Raw genomic sequence first — 21,104 nt, 5'->3', positions numbered from 1 at the left:
GACCTTTTTTTCGCTTGCACACAACACATGTATCCTGCTTTTGTTTCTACTTTAAACATCAGTTTCAACCATGATGTTCTGGGATTGATAGTATTTAAAGCTGACTTTCAAGATCCAGTGAGTAAAATAGTCACGTGAAATGAGGATGATGAGACTCTACAACTGGTTTAATATCAAACACAATCATACTTCCAATGGTCACATCATCATGAAGTTGCAATTCCTTCACATATTCACTTGTCAACAACTTATTTTAAATTTTGCTTTTGGAATGTTTAATACTATGTATTTGTGGTTCTATAATGTCTAGATAGAGTGTATTTGTGATATTCATGTTGTTTTTGAAAGAGTGTATCTCTGCATTTTCATTTATAATTTTTTTTTTTTTAGGGTAGTTTTATCCTTTACTAATTAGTATTTTTTATTATATAAATTCATTTTTCTATTTTTATAATTTTGAAACTTTTTTGCCATTTTTCCGAATGAAACTTTAAAAGTTTAGAGTTATTGTAAACTTGAGAGTCCAATTTTATCATATTTGTGAGTTCAATTTCTACGATTATAGTAAACTTGAGAGTCCAATTTTAACACTTCTAAAAGTTTAGGAGCCCAATTTTTACAATTGAAAGTTTGAAGGTATAATTGTAATTATTACCATACTTCAATGGTGGGTTTTGCAATTTACCCAAAAACATATATTTTGGTTCATTTTGATATGTGTACTTGCAAAATAAAATGTTCATTTTGGCCTCCGTATTTTTAACTTTTGTTTATTTAGGTCCATATACTTTTAAATGTACATTTCAGTTCTTATACTTTCAACTTTGGATCAATTTAGTCCATATACTTCTAAAAAGTTATCATTTTGATCTCTTAGAAATGAAATGAAAACGAAATGACCAAACGGTCACTTTTTAGAAGTATATAGATCAAAATAGATATTTTGAAAGTAGCGAGACCAAAATGAACTAAAATTGAAATTACAAGAACTAAAATGAAACATTTAAAAGTTCAGTAACAAAAATGAACTAAAGTTGAAAATACAAGAACCAAAAACACATGGTTTAAGGTAAGATGATGATTAATAAGAATGCCCCATACTGTAATCAGTTGCATTTTAAAAGAAATATCTTCAGAAGATTGGGAGCTTCATGAATTGCTAAATGAATTAATGTCACACAATACAAACAATAAATAAGTTTCGAGGCTTTGGCCACTCTCACGACTCATTTGCTGTTTAGTCATCCTGTCCTAACAAGAACCAGATGTTCTTCCCTTCAAATGAATCTGAAACATCAAACTCTCCCCACAACTAAAAAAAAATTACTTGCACAATATAAAAAAATTTACATTCTTTCGGAAGGATGACCAACGACCAACCAACCCGTTTACTTTACATTAATGGTTAATCCTAACAGTAAGAAATTACCAGCATCATGAACAATGTGTAGCTCTCAAGTTATTCTCCACTGATCATTAGTGAGTGAGAAGGTACCTTCTTGATTTCAACAAAAGTCGAAAACTCGTCGCTCATTGGTTGCTTCCATGGCTCTCCATCCATCTGCAAAAATGCATCTTTCCATTCTCCACCTCGAAGTTCAAATCGAATTGCTGCAGCCTGAAAAAATAGTTTACCAATATTTTTCAATTTGCATTCATTCCTTTCTTTAAACTTGAATTCAAATAATGATTCAAGAATGACATGTAGCAGTCATCAACATTATTTGATTTACCTGAACTATATGTTTAGCAGAGATGAGTTCTCCCATTACAAGTGATGCATGCCATCCTTGTTTTAGACCAAAAACTTCTAGAAGACCATCATCAACTTGTGCCTCTACAAACCCTCTCTAAAAATAAAATGAAAAATGTGAAAGGTAAGTATCCCTTCCCTGGAAGTAGTAAGTATAATTTATTAGGAATTTAGAGGTAGAAAGAATATGGCAGGTTATGATGGGATATTACAATTCCATACACAGTTGGAACTGCTAAAACTTTTTTTCACTCTACTTTCTTACAAAGCAATCTCAACAGGGAATGTGATTCCAAAATGAAATTCCAGGTTATCTCCTATTTCTTAGGGGTTACAATAAGAAGGGCCAAATCATAAGCAAATTGCCAAAATTAGTGCAATAAACGGAAATTATATCTTGTTTAGAGTTCAAGTGGAATTGGGCTAGAAAGTATAATCTAACTGGAAAAACTAGAAAACTATGGTGTGCTCTGTAAAGGGAAAAAAATGGAACTATGTACCTTTTCCATGTACTCTGGTGTCAGATTTCCCCATGGATGCCTGCCACTACCATAGTTGTTGAGATTCAAAGCAACCAGAGATCTTACACTGCAGGAAATGATTCACACAATAAGGTAAATGCCTAAAGTTACAAAGCAAAAATCGTCTCCCCTCAATTTCAAACAACTTAATCAGACTTCACTCGCAACATATGGGGTGCTAGCTAGTGGCAACATGATGCCTAATACTGGAAAACGCTTCAAACCATTGCATGAATGGTTCTAACTCGCCTCTTGAAAATCCCCCTTCCCTCATAACGAGATAAAAACACAGAAAAATTGTAGGGATACTTGTAATAGCTGCTAAAGGTTCGACTTTTTTGGGCTGTTGGTTTTAGTTTGATAGTTAGATGTCATAACATCTGCTGTTGCAACCATTAGGTTGCCATCTAGCAGCTAGCTACCAAGTTAATCACTACCTTATTCCCTTCAAATAAACAGTTAATTAACAAAATATTGTTTATTTAATCAATATCATATATGACGATGAACGCAAAAACACCATTGAAAATACAAGTTAAGCCAGGAAAAGAACGCATGATACCTCGAGGGGATTAAAATCTGCTCCCAATCTGAACAATTGACCTTTTTGACATGCATCCTTAGAATGTTTTTAAGGCCCCTACAACCAGAAAAGTTTCTTAGAAAATCCTAATTGCAAATTTAAATCCGAGTGTTCTTGTTTTCTATATTTTTAAAACTCATATTTAAATCACAAAGCAACAATTCTAAAATCATTTTTCAGGCTTATGGTAACTTTTTTATGGGAGAAAAAAGAGAGAATTATCTAAATCAAACAAAATATTTCTCCAGAAACTGTCCAACTAAACAAAAACAAGACTTTCCACGAGAATATCTAACCTTAACCTCGGATCACTAGAGCAAGGCGTGAAGAACCAGCCCTGACCACAACTATAGCCAGAATAAATCAGCTGCAAGAAGAGATTGAAATCAGTTAAGCGCATCCTTACATTTCTATAAAGAAATCATTAGAACATTTAAGATATCAAATTCAAAAATGTCCCAGAATCTTTTAAGAAACTCAACTATAAATCCATCAAGCCCTGGTGCTTCATCATTCACCAAAACTTTCATAGATTTTTTGTAAAGATAAAGAATAACCTCCCTTTACCATCTCATCCACCCTGACTTTACTTTCATCCCAAAGGAATGAAGGATCAACATCCCTCCCAATTTCTATAAGGGACTCCACCTCCACTCAACATCTCTACTTTGGAGGTCAAAGGTGAGGAAGAATAAGACTAATACAGACAACAAAAAGAGCTTAGCTCAACTGGCATTAGTGTATGCTAAGAACCAAGAGGTCTGTGATTCAAATTCCCCTATCTCCAATTTGTACTAGAAAAAATAAGACTAATGCTGACGGTAATAGAAACATGTAATAGTAAGAAATAAAGGAACAAAATTATTAACTAACCCAACCTTGTTTGCAATTGGACCTTGTGCAAGGTAAGGCTTTTCATTACGTAGATGGTGGAAGCCATAAGCAACCTGAGCATCCATTCCTGCATGATCAAAATAAATAAATAAACCTACATATACACAAGTGACCAAATAACCAAACAAAAGTTATTCAATAAAATTGCATTCTTGTAACCATGCGAAATGAGAAATTAACAAAATGCACATGCGATGTCCGCGTGTTAATTCCGCCTCTCTTTAAGCAAGGGAGTAACTCCATCATCCGAGAAAATTATATATATCTAGTATGAAGCTAGCTCCCTAACTAAGAGTGTGAGAGATCCACAAGTGGCATTCTCTATACAATTAGTCAATTAAATTGGTAGGTGCATTTTATTTTAATTTGCAGACCACACTAGTACAAAAATGCATTTTGATACCAACCAAATTTTTCAAGGCATATATTATCCTTTAAAAAGCATTGAGTTACAATTCTTAAATGCTAGAAAGGTAGTAATTCTTGCACGAGCCAATTCTAGACATGAGACTTCAGTGATAGTATAATAGATAGTTTAGTAGAATGCCACGTGTTCGCCAAAAAAAATATGGAAACAAGGACAACTTTATTACTATACAACTTTAGAACACAAGAAGTAACTGTACCATTACTTAAGCATCAATTCCTCTGTAAAACCTTTCGACTATAAAACATGCAGACAATTAACAATACACAAGAAGTGTGAAGACTAAACATGTGTACTAAAATGGTCCGGACTATCAATAGGCTTAATATAAAAAGTAGAATAATAACAGATACGAAATCCTCCACTTGTCAGGCTCAGAAAGAACTTTACTACAACTACTTAAAAATTAGTTTCTGCCTACAAACCTCTTTAATATTGACATAAAATCAATTTCTTCATACAATCCTCTTTAACTTCGACACTGAAATCAATTTCTGCGTACTAAGTCTTTTATATTGACAATTACATGAATGGAAGAATAAATGCATCACCCTTCAAATTTTTATGTAAAAGTGCACAATGTTTCTCCAAGATTTATCATTGATGAGAGTGTCATTGACTCAAGTCATAATGTATACGTCCCTTAGTGTATGCACAAGGCTTAAATAGTTAAATGCCTATTATACCTATGCTGAAGTAATTATAAAATACTCCTTCGTGGCAGCTTGCTTTCTCTGATAATGCCTCCTCGATTTCCAAGCTCTGCAGCCACAAAGAAAAACTTCTACCACTGAGATACAAATCCTTGTTGTCACAAGATTATTTGGAAAAGAAGAGGCAAGAATTTTAAAGATTTAACACTGATATTTTGCTTGTACCTCTAAATGCACAACGGATAACAAAAAGAAAGATGAGATATATTAAAGGGCAAGGTTATTGGTAAGATAACAGAGCAGATCCAAAATGTTTTCAGCTAGACTATGAAAGCACTAAAAGCTAAGTAATAAAATGCACAAACCTCATCAAGAGCATGCTCTTCTGTAGGTTTCATGCAATGGGGTAATTCCACATTTTCTCCAGATGGTGTAGAGAGAATAACATGCCAACTGCATCAGAATACTCAGACTTATGAGGAGCAATAAACGGTTTATTGATGCTTGCACTATCTAGACACATGACGCACTCATGGCCATTACATATACAGAAAAGTGCACAATCAAAGTATTCTCGTATGCAAACCTAACACACAATCAACAGCACGTCATGTTAATAATTTTGAAAATAGAAGCAGAAGCACCCTTAAAACTAAGAAAACAGTACCAAATTTTCCCACTAGTGAATGATTACCTATCCAACTTACGAATTTGACCGGTGGTTGCCCGGTCTAGGGATCTTTTGATGGCCGACTTCCAAGCAAAAGGAAAAGAACCACCCTGAAAAAAGCATTCGATCCTACGGCTCAAGAAATTATGAGAGATATATATACATATGATCGAAACTTTCATGAGTAAGAACTCACCCAGCCAAAGGTTCTGGATAAGTCATTGCCAGTACCAAGAGGAATTACTCCTACTGGTGGAACAGGCAGCCGCTCCTTTTTCTCAAGTTCTAAAAGACAACCAAGAACCCAACCAACAGTACCATCACCTCCAGCAACCTGCTCAATTATCCATCGGAAAATCACTTAGTTTCCACCATAAACAAAATTCATATAGCTACACATCTATTGTATACTTTATTTTCACTTTGATCATACCATGACCCTCATCTTCTCTCGAACATCTTTAGCGCAAGCATCACCAAGCCCAGCCAATAACTCAAGGCATCTCAATCCATACTTAACAAATTCATGAGGCTTCACATCTGTTAAGTCAAAAATCTGCACAAAATTTTTACCATCGGTTAGAAGGAGCTATACATATACATATACTATTTTTCTCCTAAAGAACAATGCATTCAACTCCCTGAATCCAAAACCAATACTTAGCATGATAATGCACACCTATTTACACAAGTTAACAGCAAGTTAACAGCAATTATGACTGCATATTAATAATTAATCGTGTATAATTAACAAACACGAAAAGGATAAGAAAGTATTGCAGTTGAATAAAACCTGTTCTTCGCTAATTAACATCTGGAGTCTCTCCTTGAGCAAGCGGCCATGGCGACCACCACTCCTTGGATTAATGAACACCACCATCGGTGACGCCGGAGGGCCATCGTCATTCTCGGGAACAAAAGCTGAGCCGGAGATAGAATTAGCACCAGGCAAACGGCTCTCTCCAGCGCTGGGATCCTGTAGCCGGATGGAATCTCTCATAGCAAACCGAAGGTATTGCGGCATCCGGAGCTTCTTCCTTAGCTCCTCCTTGTCAATTCGCAACCCTGTCAATCCACATCCCTTGAATGACTCGATCATGGAAGATCGAGCCGCGATTCGAGTTGTTGAATCGCCTTCGCCTCTCGACGATGGCGAGTTCATTACTTCCACAGAATCTTCAAGTGCCGGATTGGAGTCGGGTTTTTTCCGGGAAGATATATATGGTGGAGAACTGGGCGATCGAGTGAAGAAATCAAATCATAAACATTCCGGCGAAGTCAGAGGAGTTGGAAAGAGAGGGATGAGAGAGAGAGAGAGAGAGGAAAGGGAAATTGAAAAGAGATGATTGGGAATTTGATTGGTGGAATATTTTAATTAATAATAACCATTGACGGCGGAGTCTCCGGCGGGTTTTGCAATTTTCTTCTTCAAAAGTCCGTCGACGGAGACCTGCAGACAGTTATACCCTTCTACAATTCAGTTATTTACATTTACGTCCTCGTAGCGTCCTCTTGGACGTGTTCTAGACGCGGCTTTTGATTCTTCTTTCAGCTCTTTTTCGTTTTTTTTGTTTTAGAATTTTTATTTTTTAAATCGACGTGGGAATTTCTTTCAATAACTATGAATTCATTTCGTATATTCACATTTTTATTTTTGAAATTAAGTTTATAAATATTATTACTATTTAGTTTTTTTTAATAATATTTTTTAAAAAATTAGGACTCCTCTAAGCTCCATCTTTTTGTTTTCTAAAATTAAATTTATTTATTTCCCAATTTGGAACAATGGCTTTCATTTCCGTTGAATTCCTAGCAAATATATTAAATGATATATCTGATATACAAAAAAAATATATCTATATACTTAGTTAACATATATACAAAAACTACTTTTTCTTAATTTCCAAAATTTGATTTGGTTTAAGACATTGGTAAAAAGTATACAACAAATGGAGAAATTTAGGTGTAGAATTAGTATTTATAGACTTAAATTTTATTTAAAAAAAATTAAAAAAACAAATAATTATCAATTGGATTTGAATATGAATTGATTTTTGGCCTTTTGTTCTTCAAAATTACTTCTACTCAGAAATTTATTTGTTTTGTTTTATAAATATATTAGGAAGAATGACTAAGTCAAATGATCTAGGTCATGTTCATAAATTCTAGGTTATATTTAATTGTCCCTATCTATAATAAGTTAAAAGAACATTATATTACTCTTTTAAGGCTTAGTAAGTTATATTGTAATAAAGCAAAATAAGCATATCTTAATTGATATAGTGCATGTACTATAAACTTTAAAGTTTGAAGTTTGATCACCTACTCCACATATTATATAAAAAATAATAATAACAATAATGTAAGAGCTTAAGAAAAATAGTCAATCGATAATTAAATTATCTATTCAAACATAGCTCAGTGAATATAAGACAACTTTTATGTATTCATAGGTCGAAGATAGTTTAGTCCTCAATTTGTAATCATTATTATTATTATTTTAATAACCGATGATGTAAGAGAATTTGAACCTCTAACTTTAATACCTTAATTAGTTGGAATGATGCTCAAGATTGCCTCAACCAACATATATTGAATTAAGAAAAAAAAAAAAATAGATCTAATGTTTATTAAATTAATGAGGCAAATCCAAGAATAGCAATAAAAAAAAACACATTATTATATTTGTAAATCTAGCGATGGTTTTTTGAAATTTTCAAATATAAAATAAAATTTAAATCTAACTTCTGCTTTTTGTTTCAAAATTTGATATATCAATAATATATTAGTAGTATATCAATTATATAATTAATAGATTAAAACATAATATTAATATACCAAATTTATTCGTCAAGTTATACTTACGCACTTGTGTATTCATGAACTTAAATTTGAATTCTATGTTCTAAAGTATAATTTAATTATAGTATATTGTTGTCAACTTATAATGGTTCAATTCGTCCTATTCATAACCATTCTCATTAGAAAATTGAAAATGTTGATGGTACTTTATTACCTCCAATATAATTGTTAAACATAGAATATAATTTCAAATATAAACTAGTAATGATACATCAGTGTCATACTTGAAATAAATTTTGAATGAGTATTAAAATAGTAATAGATGTATCAATTCACATATATACATAATATAAAGTATATCTAATCTATTATTGATATATAAATATAACTATTATTGTTATATGATTGACGATATAAAAAGTATATAAGATATATTACTGATATACCAATAAAGATAAAATTGATACGATTAGAAATTAAAATCAAGTTTAAAATATTGCCATATTTAGCCATCTAAAAATTTGTGGTTAGATTTGTAAATAATTCCAATATTCTTTTTACAGATATTGCAACTTTTTTAATTAATCTTGTTTCCCACTTGGGCTAGTAGTTGATTTTTGTTTGTATAATTTCTCCCTTATTCTTACTTATCATGATTTTTTTTCCTACCACAACAATAATGTCTTATGATCACACATCTTAATTATTTTTTTCCTTCGAAATTGTGCTCACTTAGGGCCCATTAGAGAGCATCAAGGGGATATGATAATAGCAAACACAAATAATATGGCATAAGAGATCATTTGAGGATTGTGGGTTTGAATTTGATTGACCTATCTCATTGGTATGTAGTATAATGTACCCAAATCTTGAATCCTTTTGTATTGTCCATCAAAATTTAAACTTTTTTTTTTCTTTTTATTCAACAAAATTTTGGGATAGGAATTCAATTCTTAACTAATTAGTCAAAGAATATAAGTATTAACTAAGTTGCAAGTTAATTAATAATGTTAAATCCAATTACAAAATAACTAACGATAACTTACCTAAATAACTAACAAAGTAATAACAAACAAAACATTTTTAACTTATTAACTAACTGAACAACTAGTAGTACAAATAATTATACTAATCGTTTTATCTACGATATAATGTAATGTGTGTTACATTTAATATGAATTGATTATTCTTCTCTAGTCGCTTTCTAACTTTGTATACACTAAAGAGAAACTTAAATCATCATTTCTTCAAACTTTGGTTGGTTTTTCAAGTAAGATGATCTTCTACGTCACACGTTTATTCAATAAATACACTTTAAGGCTTTATTAATACCACAAAGTTTGGGTCAAGCATGTCAATTTAAAAGGGGCATTTTCTAGCTAGGGATCAATTATTGTTAATCTAACCCTACTAAATATATCATCGATCTTTGCATATTGATAAGTGTTAGTTAATGGTTGAAATTGGTTCTCAAATTAATCATGTTTAAAATATTGATATCGACAAATATGGCACAATCTCAATTTTATCTAAATACAACATTTTCATTCTAGATAATCATTGGTTTAGCAATTTTCAAGTATACTGAATAGTCAACTCAAGGCTCAATTGTCTAGACATTCGATTTTCTCCATGAACATTAACATTGTTTCAATATTTTCATGGATATTACTATAAAATTAAGATCATAATGTTTTTGTCAACTACTATATCTAATATAACGTCTAAGGTAGAGGAGAGGTGCATGAACGAATTAAGACCACATCCCAATGAGACATCCTATAAAAAAACAAACTAATGATTACTATAATCTATACCAATAAGATGTACCTTTCTTTTTCAGTGGCTCAATCATAGAAATTACAAAGTTTATATGTGTTTTGCTTGGAGCAAATTCATGTTGGATGACCTCTTGAGAATTTTTCTAGAAAGCATGTAAGTGAGGACAAAGTATTCTGAAAGAATTGTTGTTAGTTTGTAAGGATGGTCTTCACTCTTAAAAGTAGATTAAGACAAGTAAAGATAACATTGTTAAGATCATTATAGAAGTACAAGAATATTGTGGTCATCAAGTATCAAATCAAGATTTTGAATCCTTGGGTATAGGGTATTATAAATGATATACATCAAAGAGAAAACCTCTCCAAGTAAACTGTGGTTTGAGGAGAAAAAAAAATTATATCTTTGTTTTCTAGAAAATCAAAGAGAAAATGCAACAAAATTAAAATTAAAAAAAAAAACATACAATTTATATACTCTCAAAATGATAGAATTAAAACACATATATAAATACTCTCATTTTTTTTTTTTACACTAATATTCAATTGACGAAACAAAATGAATGAAAGGAAAATGCTAAAATTAAATACAAAATACTTTTATAGAAAATAAAGAAAATGTGGAGAGAAAGAAAGGGGCAAAAACGGAAAATAAAAATTATCTCCTTATAGTTTCAATCATTTCCTCTAATAAACTAACACATAGATGAACTCAATAAGTACTTCAGAATTCGAATTGACCATTAAAATTCTCGAATTTAATGAATCTTTGAAAAATAAATAAATAAAAAGTGGAATGACCAAATATGCCAATTTGCCATTTTCCCAATTTGTAGTTTATAGTCCTTTCTTAGAACTTTTACCGAAAAAAAGAGTCGGCAGAAGGAAGAAAAATATTAGCCCCTTGATGGAAAGGGTAGAATTGGTAATTCGTTAGAAAAGAAAAAAATTGGGCGTTTAAATCGTTGACTCCGCCAGTTTTGGAGGGCCCACAAGAACACTGTGGGTTGTTAAAATGGGCCCACCAATGCCACGTGCAACGAATCATATTGCGGGCTGCTAAGGCAAACAGCGCGTGCTTGTCTGAACGACAGCGTTTTCTATTATGGCAAAAGGAAAATTCCGACCTTATTCTATTCTTTACGACATTGACAAGATTAGAATATTGAATCATCACATCCATTATAGGGTCTTATTGTTGAGTTGGATTGAAAACTTTTTAAATTTAATTCAATTGACTTTTTAAATTTAATCTAATTGTTGGGGTTGTAAATTTTTTCAATCTAAATAATACTTATTAAAAAATAAACCCAACCCAACTCAACCATTAAATATTTTAGTTGGGTTGGTTCGGGTTAATTAGGTCATGAATTTAAAATTTTTTTCTAAAAAGAAGCAAAAGGTAAATATGTAAAAATCTAATTTAATTATTTTCATATAATGAATTAAGATTAACAACTTAATTTCAATTTATATAGTGAAAATTTTCTTTATAAAGTGCAAAAAAAACTGTTTTTAAGAGTTGTTGAAGAATAAATTATTCAAAAAATATTTGAATTAAATAAAATTAAAATCAATATATGTATAAATAATTGTGTTATAAGTTATAAAAAATATATTTTATAAAGTTAGTAATAAATTGGAGTTGGTTTGAGTTATATTAGGCAAACCCATGAACCAACCCAACCCATAAATTTTCATTTATTTGAACCCAACCCAACCCAAATGAGTTGATAACCCAACCCAAATCGCATGGGTTGGTTGGGTTGATCGGTTTTTTTGAGTCATCGGGTTTTTTGAACACCCCTATCGATTATTGGAAAAAAGGATCGACATGGTTTTTTTTTTTTTTAATTTCTGTATTTATGTTAAATAAGCCACGTGAATTTTTAAAAAATATTCTTATAGGTCTTTGAAATCTAAAAGGTGTCTATTAAATTTTTTTACTTTAAAATGTGTGTTGGATAGGTTTTCGAAATTTCAATTTTGTGTATAATAAATGAGTAAGGCTTTGTCTGATAACTATTTCGTTTTTGGATTTTTATTTTTGAAAATTAAGCTTATAGACACTAATTCTACCTCATTTATTCATTTTGTTATATATTTTTTACCAATGATTTAAAAAATCAAGTCAAATGTTAAAAACTAAAAAAAAATATTTTTTAAAAACTTATTTTTGTTTTTGAAATTTGGCTAAGAATTCAAACATTGTACTTAACAAATATGCAAATCATTATAAGAAAAATGGGAAGAAAATAAGCTTGATTTTAAAAAATAAAAAAATAAAAAGATTACCAAACGGGAACTAAGCTTAAAATTTTGTGATGTTTAACATTTTCTAAAATTTTCAAAGTGATTGGACACAAAATTGAATGTCAAGCAAATTTTTATTTTATGTTTGGACATATTATCAATTTTAATCACCCATTAGACACTTTTTGAAGGTTCAAGCGTCTCTTAACACAAACCTGAAAAGTTCTCAGGCTAAATTTATAATAATTTAATTAAAAAAGGGGATAAACTACCATTTTAGTTAGTCAATATTTAAATTTGAATCTAATAAGTAATTGAATTCTTAAAATGTTTCTAATTGATTTATGAACTTTAAAAGTGTTAAATAAGCTTTTGACATATTTCATATTTCTTTTAAAAAAAATTCATATATCTACTGAACGAAAGTGAAAATTTGGAATCTTATTAGACAGAAGTTAAATTTATATAGGATAGATTTGTGAAAATTTGTGGCAAAATAATAATAATAATAATATAATAATGGTTGATGAAAAATACACAAATAGGTTAATTTAGCATGATTTTAAGAGAAGAGAGTGAAAAGTTTTCTTCCCAGTTATACTCCTACAAATCCATGTATTTATAGTCAAACCATCCTCGCCGAAAATTGATATTTTGCTTTATTAAGAAAAAAAAAACATTGTTATGCAGTAGCTCATCACTCACCGATTTTTATATCTTTCTTTTTCTTTAAAAAAAGAAAAGAAAAGAAATAGACATGTTTGTAATCTTATATCTTCTTATGAATACTTTTGGTATATTTGTGTAATTAAAATGAAATCATCCTAAAATTGATATTTTAAGAATGTGTGTGAGCATTTTTCATATTGACTCTAGACTAAGGTTGAGCAAGAAAGATCAACCACCAAAGAACGATCCAACCTATCAAACTAGGTCGTAATCGAGTCGAAGTACGTGTCACTCCTCTCCATGCTGATGCATTGTGTTATGACCCAGACACAAAAAAATAGATAAGAAAAGTATACATAGAAGGGACTTATCCTACTAATGAGTGAGGTATGTAAAGAACATGCTAGCTCAGTTCTACACTACTACTTCGAACTAATCATTGTCTTAAGCATCAAAGTATGTTGGATGCAGTAATATACACTAGTGTGAATTCTTTCATGTAAGGTTAGGCTTGTTGGATTTTGACAAAATATTAGATGAGCAGTTGTCTCATATTAGAAGGATTCAAAAAAGTGATGGGCTTCAAGCACTATAAAAGAACCATATGACTTTGGTTTCAAATGGTCCTAGTTAGAAACATTTTAAACGTGAGTGTGCTAACTTTAGTTAAGGTCCTTTTTAATTTGTATTCTCTTGATGGTTGTGGAAAAGGGTATAATCGATACAAAAGTATTGAGAGAGTTGAATAGTGGATTTCTTTTTAGTGAGTTGTGGTTTTTGTTTGAGTTTGGGTTTTCCCACGTAACTTCTTATATAGTTTATAGTCTTTTGGTTTTCTCTTAATGTCTCGATTATGTGCTTATTCTTGCAATAGAATTGGGAGACTTTTCCCAATAAGTGGTATCATAGTTTTAGGTTTTTGGTTTCTCAAATTTCTAAATAAGCTTTGTGGTTGCAACATTATATAAACTTCCACATCAAAAAATAGTTCTTGAAATATGCTACAGTATTGTGAATAGTGTGGGTTATTCATTATTTACTAATTTGCTCTGAATGGAGTAGGTGTGACAAGCTTTACGAGTCTAGTAAAGTTTAATGTGGAGAAATTAGATGGAATGATCAACTTCTACTTGTGGTAAATGCATGTCAAAGATGTGTTGATACGATCTTGATTACACAAGTGTTTGAAAGGAAGACTGAGCATGGTATTTATAAAGAGTTAAGTGGTGATAGTGGTCTAGTGGAGTCCAAGGGTAATAATAGTAAAGGTTCAAAGCAAAAAGTTTTGAGGCAAAAGATAGGGCAATTGAGAATGCAGACAATCTGAGCACATGAAAAACAATGCATGTTTGACAAAGTGCTCTAGATCGAATACTAATGTTGTCTTTCTCGTAAGGAATATGGTTACTTCCTCTAGAGAAGATGAATTCATTCTTATGGTTTGTCCACTTTACCATGATAGAGGATGTGATGTAATTAACAGTTCCACGAGTTAGCATGCGAGCATTGGCTTGGCGACTCATGAAGGTATGTGGTAAAAGGTATGTGTAGGACGATGAACAAGATGGTGCAAACGAACATCGAGTGACAGATTAACGATAAACGACAAAACACAAGAGAAGGATGATGATGAATGATAACTTCTTGGACGACAAATGAATGATGGCATCTTCTCATATCCTCACCGATGACTGGAACGACGAACGTAGTGTGTGGAGGATGATTGGACGAGGGGACGACGAGCAAATCTATTGGACGAACGACGTGATGGAGTTGACATTCAACATACGAAAGCAATTAAGGACCTAAGCACTCTACTACATCAATTTTAGGCAATTAGCATGCATATTCTCAGTTTTCAACATATTAGGGTTTCAGAAGCATACTTTGATGAATTCTTCCAATTGCTTGAAAATATCACATAATTCTTCTTCTATCTTTGCAATAGACCACCACAAAGGTCTTTTCTACTAATCTTATACCTTATATTGAAGTGTGGCCTTCAAATTAAGAGGAATTTGATATGGAATTTGGGAGTTTGAAGAAGGGAAGAAAAATATGATTTTTCTCACTCTTAATCTCAGATTTTAGGTTGCACCCAACCTCAATTTGATCTTTAATACTCAATATATAGCTTTCAACCATGCAGATCAGATTGAAAGAGATGTAGCCACTCAATTTTCCATTAAAATTTAGTGGCATGAGGTGGGTTTTTAATGAAAAAAATGGGATTATCCCACTTCCATTAATTTCTAATTTTTAATTCAAGAAATTGAATTATCTAATATATATAAAACTTATTTTAAAAATTGAATTTTAAATTGAATTTAAATTAAATTAATTTTGTAATTATGAATTTCATAAATCCAAAATTCAATTAACCAATTTCATAATTTTGAATTACATAAATTCAAAAATTAATAATATTAAATTGGAAAATTAGTTACACTAATTTAATTAATTTAACTTAATATCAAATATTAAATTAATATATCACCTCATTAAATATTTAAATCATATTTAAATATTGTCAACTATCGAAAACCGTAACGGTTATTTCAACAATTAAATATCAATTATATCAAATATAATAATTCAAACCCTAAACCGAGTATGAATATTTCAAATTCTCTCAACATACTATTCTAAAGTTTAATCCTTTTACAAGTTAGTAGAGTGACCTAACGGACCTACAGATCATGAGCTCCAACAATTTGAGATTAATTAGGTAAACTCTTTAGACCGAATTAATCAATATTCGTTAACTACTAAGACACACCACTATAGTTCAGTAATTGCACTCTCCTCACTGTAGATATATTTCTATCCAATTGATTTATAGTCGATCCATCATATGTCGTTCGTATTTACAGCTAGGTCAAAAATACTGTTTTACCCCTGTAATATATCTTGCTCTTTAAGTCTCCACTAATCTTTTAATAAACAATTGGTTTATGGTCCTACCAATAAACCGAATCTCTTTCAGCCACGATAGGGCGAGGCCCCTTTGTTCAAAACTAAGAATTAGTACTTAAGGGAACAACCTATCTGTTGACCTTAAAATGGGTAGGAGTGAATTCCATCTTGCAAGATTATGTCCCCAACTATCTATCTGGTCTTACCCCTAAAATGGGAGGCTTATTGAGTGGTGATGTTGGACCACTCTCACCTATGCAGATTTAAGGATAACCCCGAATAAACAGTTCATAGTTAGCTCAAAATTAAGATCAAGTTAGCTTAGGTCATCAATTTGAAATAGCCAGTTTAATCAGTAAACGGTCGTTATAAAGAAAAGTGACTATTTCGTGATCCGGTCGTATGCAAACATCTTTTGCATAGGATGCTCCCACTCACATGTCTCCACATAAACGACTTTGGGATCACATTGATTGTATCAATATACAAAGCAGGCCGCATCCATAGTGTCTCCAGGATAAGTTACCCAACCCTATCCATATATTTATAGACTTTTTTTTGGCTATATGCTAAAACTTGATCCTCTATTATGTCTCTACATAAAGTTTAAGTATTCATGTTATAGCCATGAGTTAGTTTATTAGATTTAGGAATGGATGCAATTTAATAATACCTTTATTGAAAGATGTCTCAATAATACCTTTATTGTGAATATAATATGTTTAATGTTTATAAACTACGAGTTTTAGGACATGTCCAACACGACGAACTCGGCTAGATGATGGATAGCAAGCAAATCTGGACGATGAATGGCATACTCGAGTGAGTAGATTTGGAATTAGTGGATTTTATTTTTTTAACCCTATGTATGATGTATATTGTTATATATGATATATACAATGATTTACGTTGAAAATTTTAGAGTATATACTATGATTTATGTTGAAAATTTAGTCCAATTGTGATTTATATATTGTGGAAGATATTTTTGTTTATATTTGACTGCTTTGAATTTATTATATACACTGCAGTATAAATGAAATTTATAATAAATAATGTGATTTATATTGAACATTAAGAATCGAAACTTTTGAATGGTACAACCATTTATTTGAGTACATTTATATTTCATATACTAGTTAGAATATTTGCAAACATATATTATAATGTTCTAAGGTATATTTAAAAATAGCCATGAATCCACTAGAAAAACTAATAAGTTGCCATGAAACCAGTTTTATTTGAGTACATATCAAATATATTTACCAATATATTTTATATATCGGTTAGAACATTTGTCAATGTTCAAAGTATATTAAAAATAACATGAATATGCTAGAAAACAAATTGTTTGATATGTAAAATGCATTAATAAAAAATAAAATCATATTAAATGTATTTTCTCTTTTTTGTGGAAAAGAGAAAAAAAATCATATTAAATGCATTTTCTCTTTTCGTAATAAATACACTTTCTCTCTCTAATACTAAAAGAGTTTTATATAGGCAAATATATATTAAAAAATGATATAAAGTCAAATAATTTTCTCTCCAACAATTTGGGTTGGATAGTTCGAGTTGTTTGTGTTGTAGGCCATTTGAACACTCTATTGTCATAGATTAGGTTAAAAATATTTATATAAATTCAAAAATTGACTTTTCATAACCATAATTAAAAACTAAAACAATTTATAAGAATACGCCCACACCCACAAACTTGCTCATATAATTTCTTTCTCTAGAACCAACTTTTGGAGTTTGCAATAGAAAAATTCAAGAGACAAAATACAATAATGTAAAGAATAACAATAACAATAAGAAAAACGGTGGTACTTATTAAAGCCAAACATTCGATTTAATCCAGCCGGCAAGGCAACATATTTTAAAGGTTGAACATCAAATGGTAAAGGCATTTTATTTTTATATATTTGAATGTTCAATCTATATATTATTACAAGAAAAAAAATGATTGATGTCGATAAAAAATGTTGACGTTTCGATTTTACGAGAATGTTCATGGAAGTATTGATAAAATGATGATGCAAAAAAGATATTTCCTTAAAATTAGTCAAAACTAAAAAAAAAAACTTAATTAGAAATGGTTTCTTTAACCTTTTAGGTCCCGTATGTAACTATTTCATTTTTTTAAAAAAATTAAATCTATTTTATCTCAATTTTAAAATGATTTACATTTTTTTTAAGTACAATTGTTGAATTCTTAACCAAATTCCAAAAATAAAAACAACTTTTGAAAAGCTACGGCCTCGTTTGGTAACCATTTGGTTTTTGGTTTTTGATTTTTGAAAATTAAGCCTATAAACACCTCTTGCACCTCTAAAGTTCTTGCTTTATTATCTACTTTCGACCTACACTTTTTAAACCAAACTAAAATTTGAAAACTAAAAAAATATATTTTAAAAAGTATTTTTTGTTTTTAGAATTTGGCTAAGAATTCTATTCCTATGTTTGAGAAAGATGCAAGTCATGATAAGAAAATGGGAGGAAATAGGTTTAATTTTGAAAAACAAAAAACAAAAGACGAAATGGTTAACAAATAAGGTCTACTTTTTTTCGTTTTCAAAATTTGACTTGGTTTTTTAAACTATTGATGAAAAGTAAATAACATAGAAAGAAATTTGGAGGTTGAACTAGTGTTTATAGGCTTAATTTTTGAAAACGAAAACAAAAAACTAAATAGTTACCAAATGAGATCTAGTTTTTTGTTTTTAGTTTTTAAAAATTAAGCTTATAACCACTTATTTTAAATCTAAATTTCTTGCTTTGTTACCTATTTCTTTGACCAATATTTTCAAATATCAAGCTAAATTTTAAAAACTAAAAAAAAATAGTTTTTAAGATTTTGTTTTAATTTTAAAATTTGACTAAGAATTCAATTTTTTTATTAAAAAAGATGAAAAAATCATGGTAAGAATTGATAGAAAATATGTTTAATTTTCAAAAACTAAAAATAAAAAACGAAATGGTTAAAAAAAAAAAGCCCAATTTATTAAAACATAAGCCTATACAAATTTTTAATAAGTTAAAATTTCATATTACTAATTTAGTGTTCAATTAGGGATTTTTTTTCTATATTTCTTCAATTTTTCATGATATGATGGCATCGGTTCACCTTCTTATGTGTACTAAAAATGATTCACTCTTATGTTGTCAAACTTACAGATGTTGCTAAATTTGATAGAAAACACTTTTAAACTTTGTACTTTATTTCAAAATTACTTTTGAATTTTCAAAGGTTTAGGTCTTGTTTGGTAACTATTTGGACCCCGTTTGGTAATCATTTGGTTTTTTGTTTTTATTTTTGAAACTTAAGCTTATAAACACTACTTTCACTTTCAAATTTCTTCATTTGTTATTTTTACCAATGGTTTAAAAAACTAAAGCCAAAATTTGAAAATTAAAAAGAGTAGCTTTTAAAAATTTAGTTTTGTTTTTCAAATTTGGTTAAGCATTCAACCATTGCACTTAAGAAAGATGCAAATCATTATAAAAATTGGAAAGGAGATATACTTAATTTTCAAAAATAAAAAATCATTCTACGTCATAGAGAAAATAAATGAGGGTTAGAGTCAAGTCAAGTGTAATATGTGAAAGAGCTTGACACAACCCCTTAAATGGGTGGTTTAAGAAAATTTAGTCAAACTTATAAATAACATCAAATTTAATTAAATGAAAAAGAAAGGCAAACATAAATTTCTTCCTCGCACTTGCTTTGCTTCTTCAAAGGAATAAAATCTAGAAAATGACAACAATAAATAACCTTAGGGTCACCATGCTGAATGGGTTATTATCATCTTTGAATTATATTATTATAATAGTATATATTTGGAATGTTTGATTATAGTAATAATTTTTGTTGGAGGTACAAATTGTTTTAGTTCGAACTTATGTTTTCTTCATATATATATATATATATTATAATTCAAATAGTGAGACCGTAGATATTATAATTTGCCGTCAACCACATTAGCTAGCAAATTAATTCTTAATTTTTACATAATTCAGTTGATTAAAATATTGAATTTTTAAATCTTAGTTTCAAATTAATTAATTTTAATTGATTAATTAATTAATATTTTGATGATAACAAACCTGATTTTGTTTATTAATCATTTTATCATTTTGAATAGTTCATAGCATAGAGCTCGGAACAACAATTTTTACGCATCTTGAATCACCCAAATCGGAGTTCGGATGAAAATGATATAGCAAAAACAAGCATAACAAAAAAAAAAATACTTGAGATGGTGACATGGCAAATTAATCACCAAATTGGATAAGTTAGAGAGTCCCACTTAGAACTATAGGGTGGGTGACACACGAGGCTTAAGATTGCAATCGGTGGATTTTAGTTTTGGGCTGACAAGAGAAACAACAAATTTTAAAGTTTCGTTTGGAAAAATGGCAAAAAAGTTTCAAAATTATAAAAATAGCAAAACAAATCTATATAATAAAAAAATACTAATTAGTAAATGAAAAAACTATCCTAAAACAACAAAATTAAGTACAAAAGAAAATGCAGAGGTACACTGCTTCAAAAACAACACGAATACCACAAATACACTCTACCTAGACATTCTTGAACCACAAATACATAGTATCTAAACATTCCAGAAGCAAAATTAAAAATCACTCAATATGGTCCTTTATGCAAGGGAAGATGACGAGCCGTCGATGGGGGGTCAATGGATGTATACAACAATGGACTTCTTCCAAGGTGAGAAAGAGCAAAGTTGATTTTTTACTAGGAAAGTTGTTGTTGGCAAATGAATATGGGAAGGAATTGCAACTTCATGACAATTTGACCATTGTAAGCATGATTGCGTTTGACACCAAACCAGTTGTAGGGAGTCTCATCATCTCCATTTTGCTCGTTGGATCTTGAAAGCTAACTTCACTTTAAACACTATCAATCCCAAAACGTTATTCTTGAAAATGATGTTCAAAGTAGAAACAAAAACCGAAAACATGTGTGCAAGTGAAAAAATGTCAACAACCTGGTGAGGGTGGTCGTTAAAAGCTAGCCAAGATGATGGAATTCAAGAAAGAGTTGTATAACCAACAATCGAAGACATGAGATTGCAAAGGAGAAAATGAGACGTTGGGGGTGGCTAAATAGAGAAGAGGAAGAAGATGAGATTTAGAGTTTTTTGTTATCTTCTTTTAATAA

The 21,104-nt window shown here is 30.2% G+C and overlaps 1 protein-coding gene across 1 annotated transcript; it reads right to left on the bottom strand.

Annotated features, from left to right (window-relative positions):
* Positions 1–1,129: 1,129 nt before the first annotated feature.
* LOC120080383 (diacylglycerol kinase 7-like) lies at positions 1,130–6,882 on the bottom strand. Its single transcript, XM_039035029.1, has 12 exons — positions 6,295–6,882; positions 5,935–6,057; positions 5,698–5,835; positions 5,526–5,611; positions 5,197–5,284; positions 4,865–4,940; positions 3,736–3,818; positions 3,154–3,224; positions 2,837–2,914; positions 2,254–2,341; positions 1,734–1,850; positions 1,130–1,618 (listed from the first exon to the last, which is right to left on the bottom strand). The coding sequence occupies exons 1-12, from the start codon at positions 6,661–6,663 to the stop codon at positions 1,460–1,462; spliced, it is 1,476 nt and encodes a 491-aa protein (XP_038890957.1). The 5' UTR covers positions 6,664–6,882; the 3' UTR covers positions 1,130–1,459.
* Positions 6,883–21,104: the final 14,222 nt, after the last annotated feature.

The sequence above is a fragment of the Benincasa hispida genome, chromosome 6 (assembly GCF_009727055.1).
Source record: "Benincasa hispida cultivar B227 chromosome 6, ASM972705v1, whole genome shotgun sequence".
NCBI classification, from domain to species: Eukaryota; Viridiplantae; Streptophyta; class Magnoliopsida; order Cucurbitales; family Cucurbitaceae; genus Benincasa; species Benincasa hispida.
Note: the sequence above shows the minus strand (reverse complement) of the source record. Positions and strands in the feature narration are given on the sequence as shown.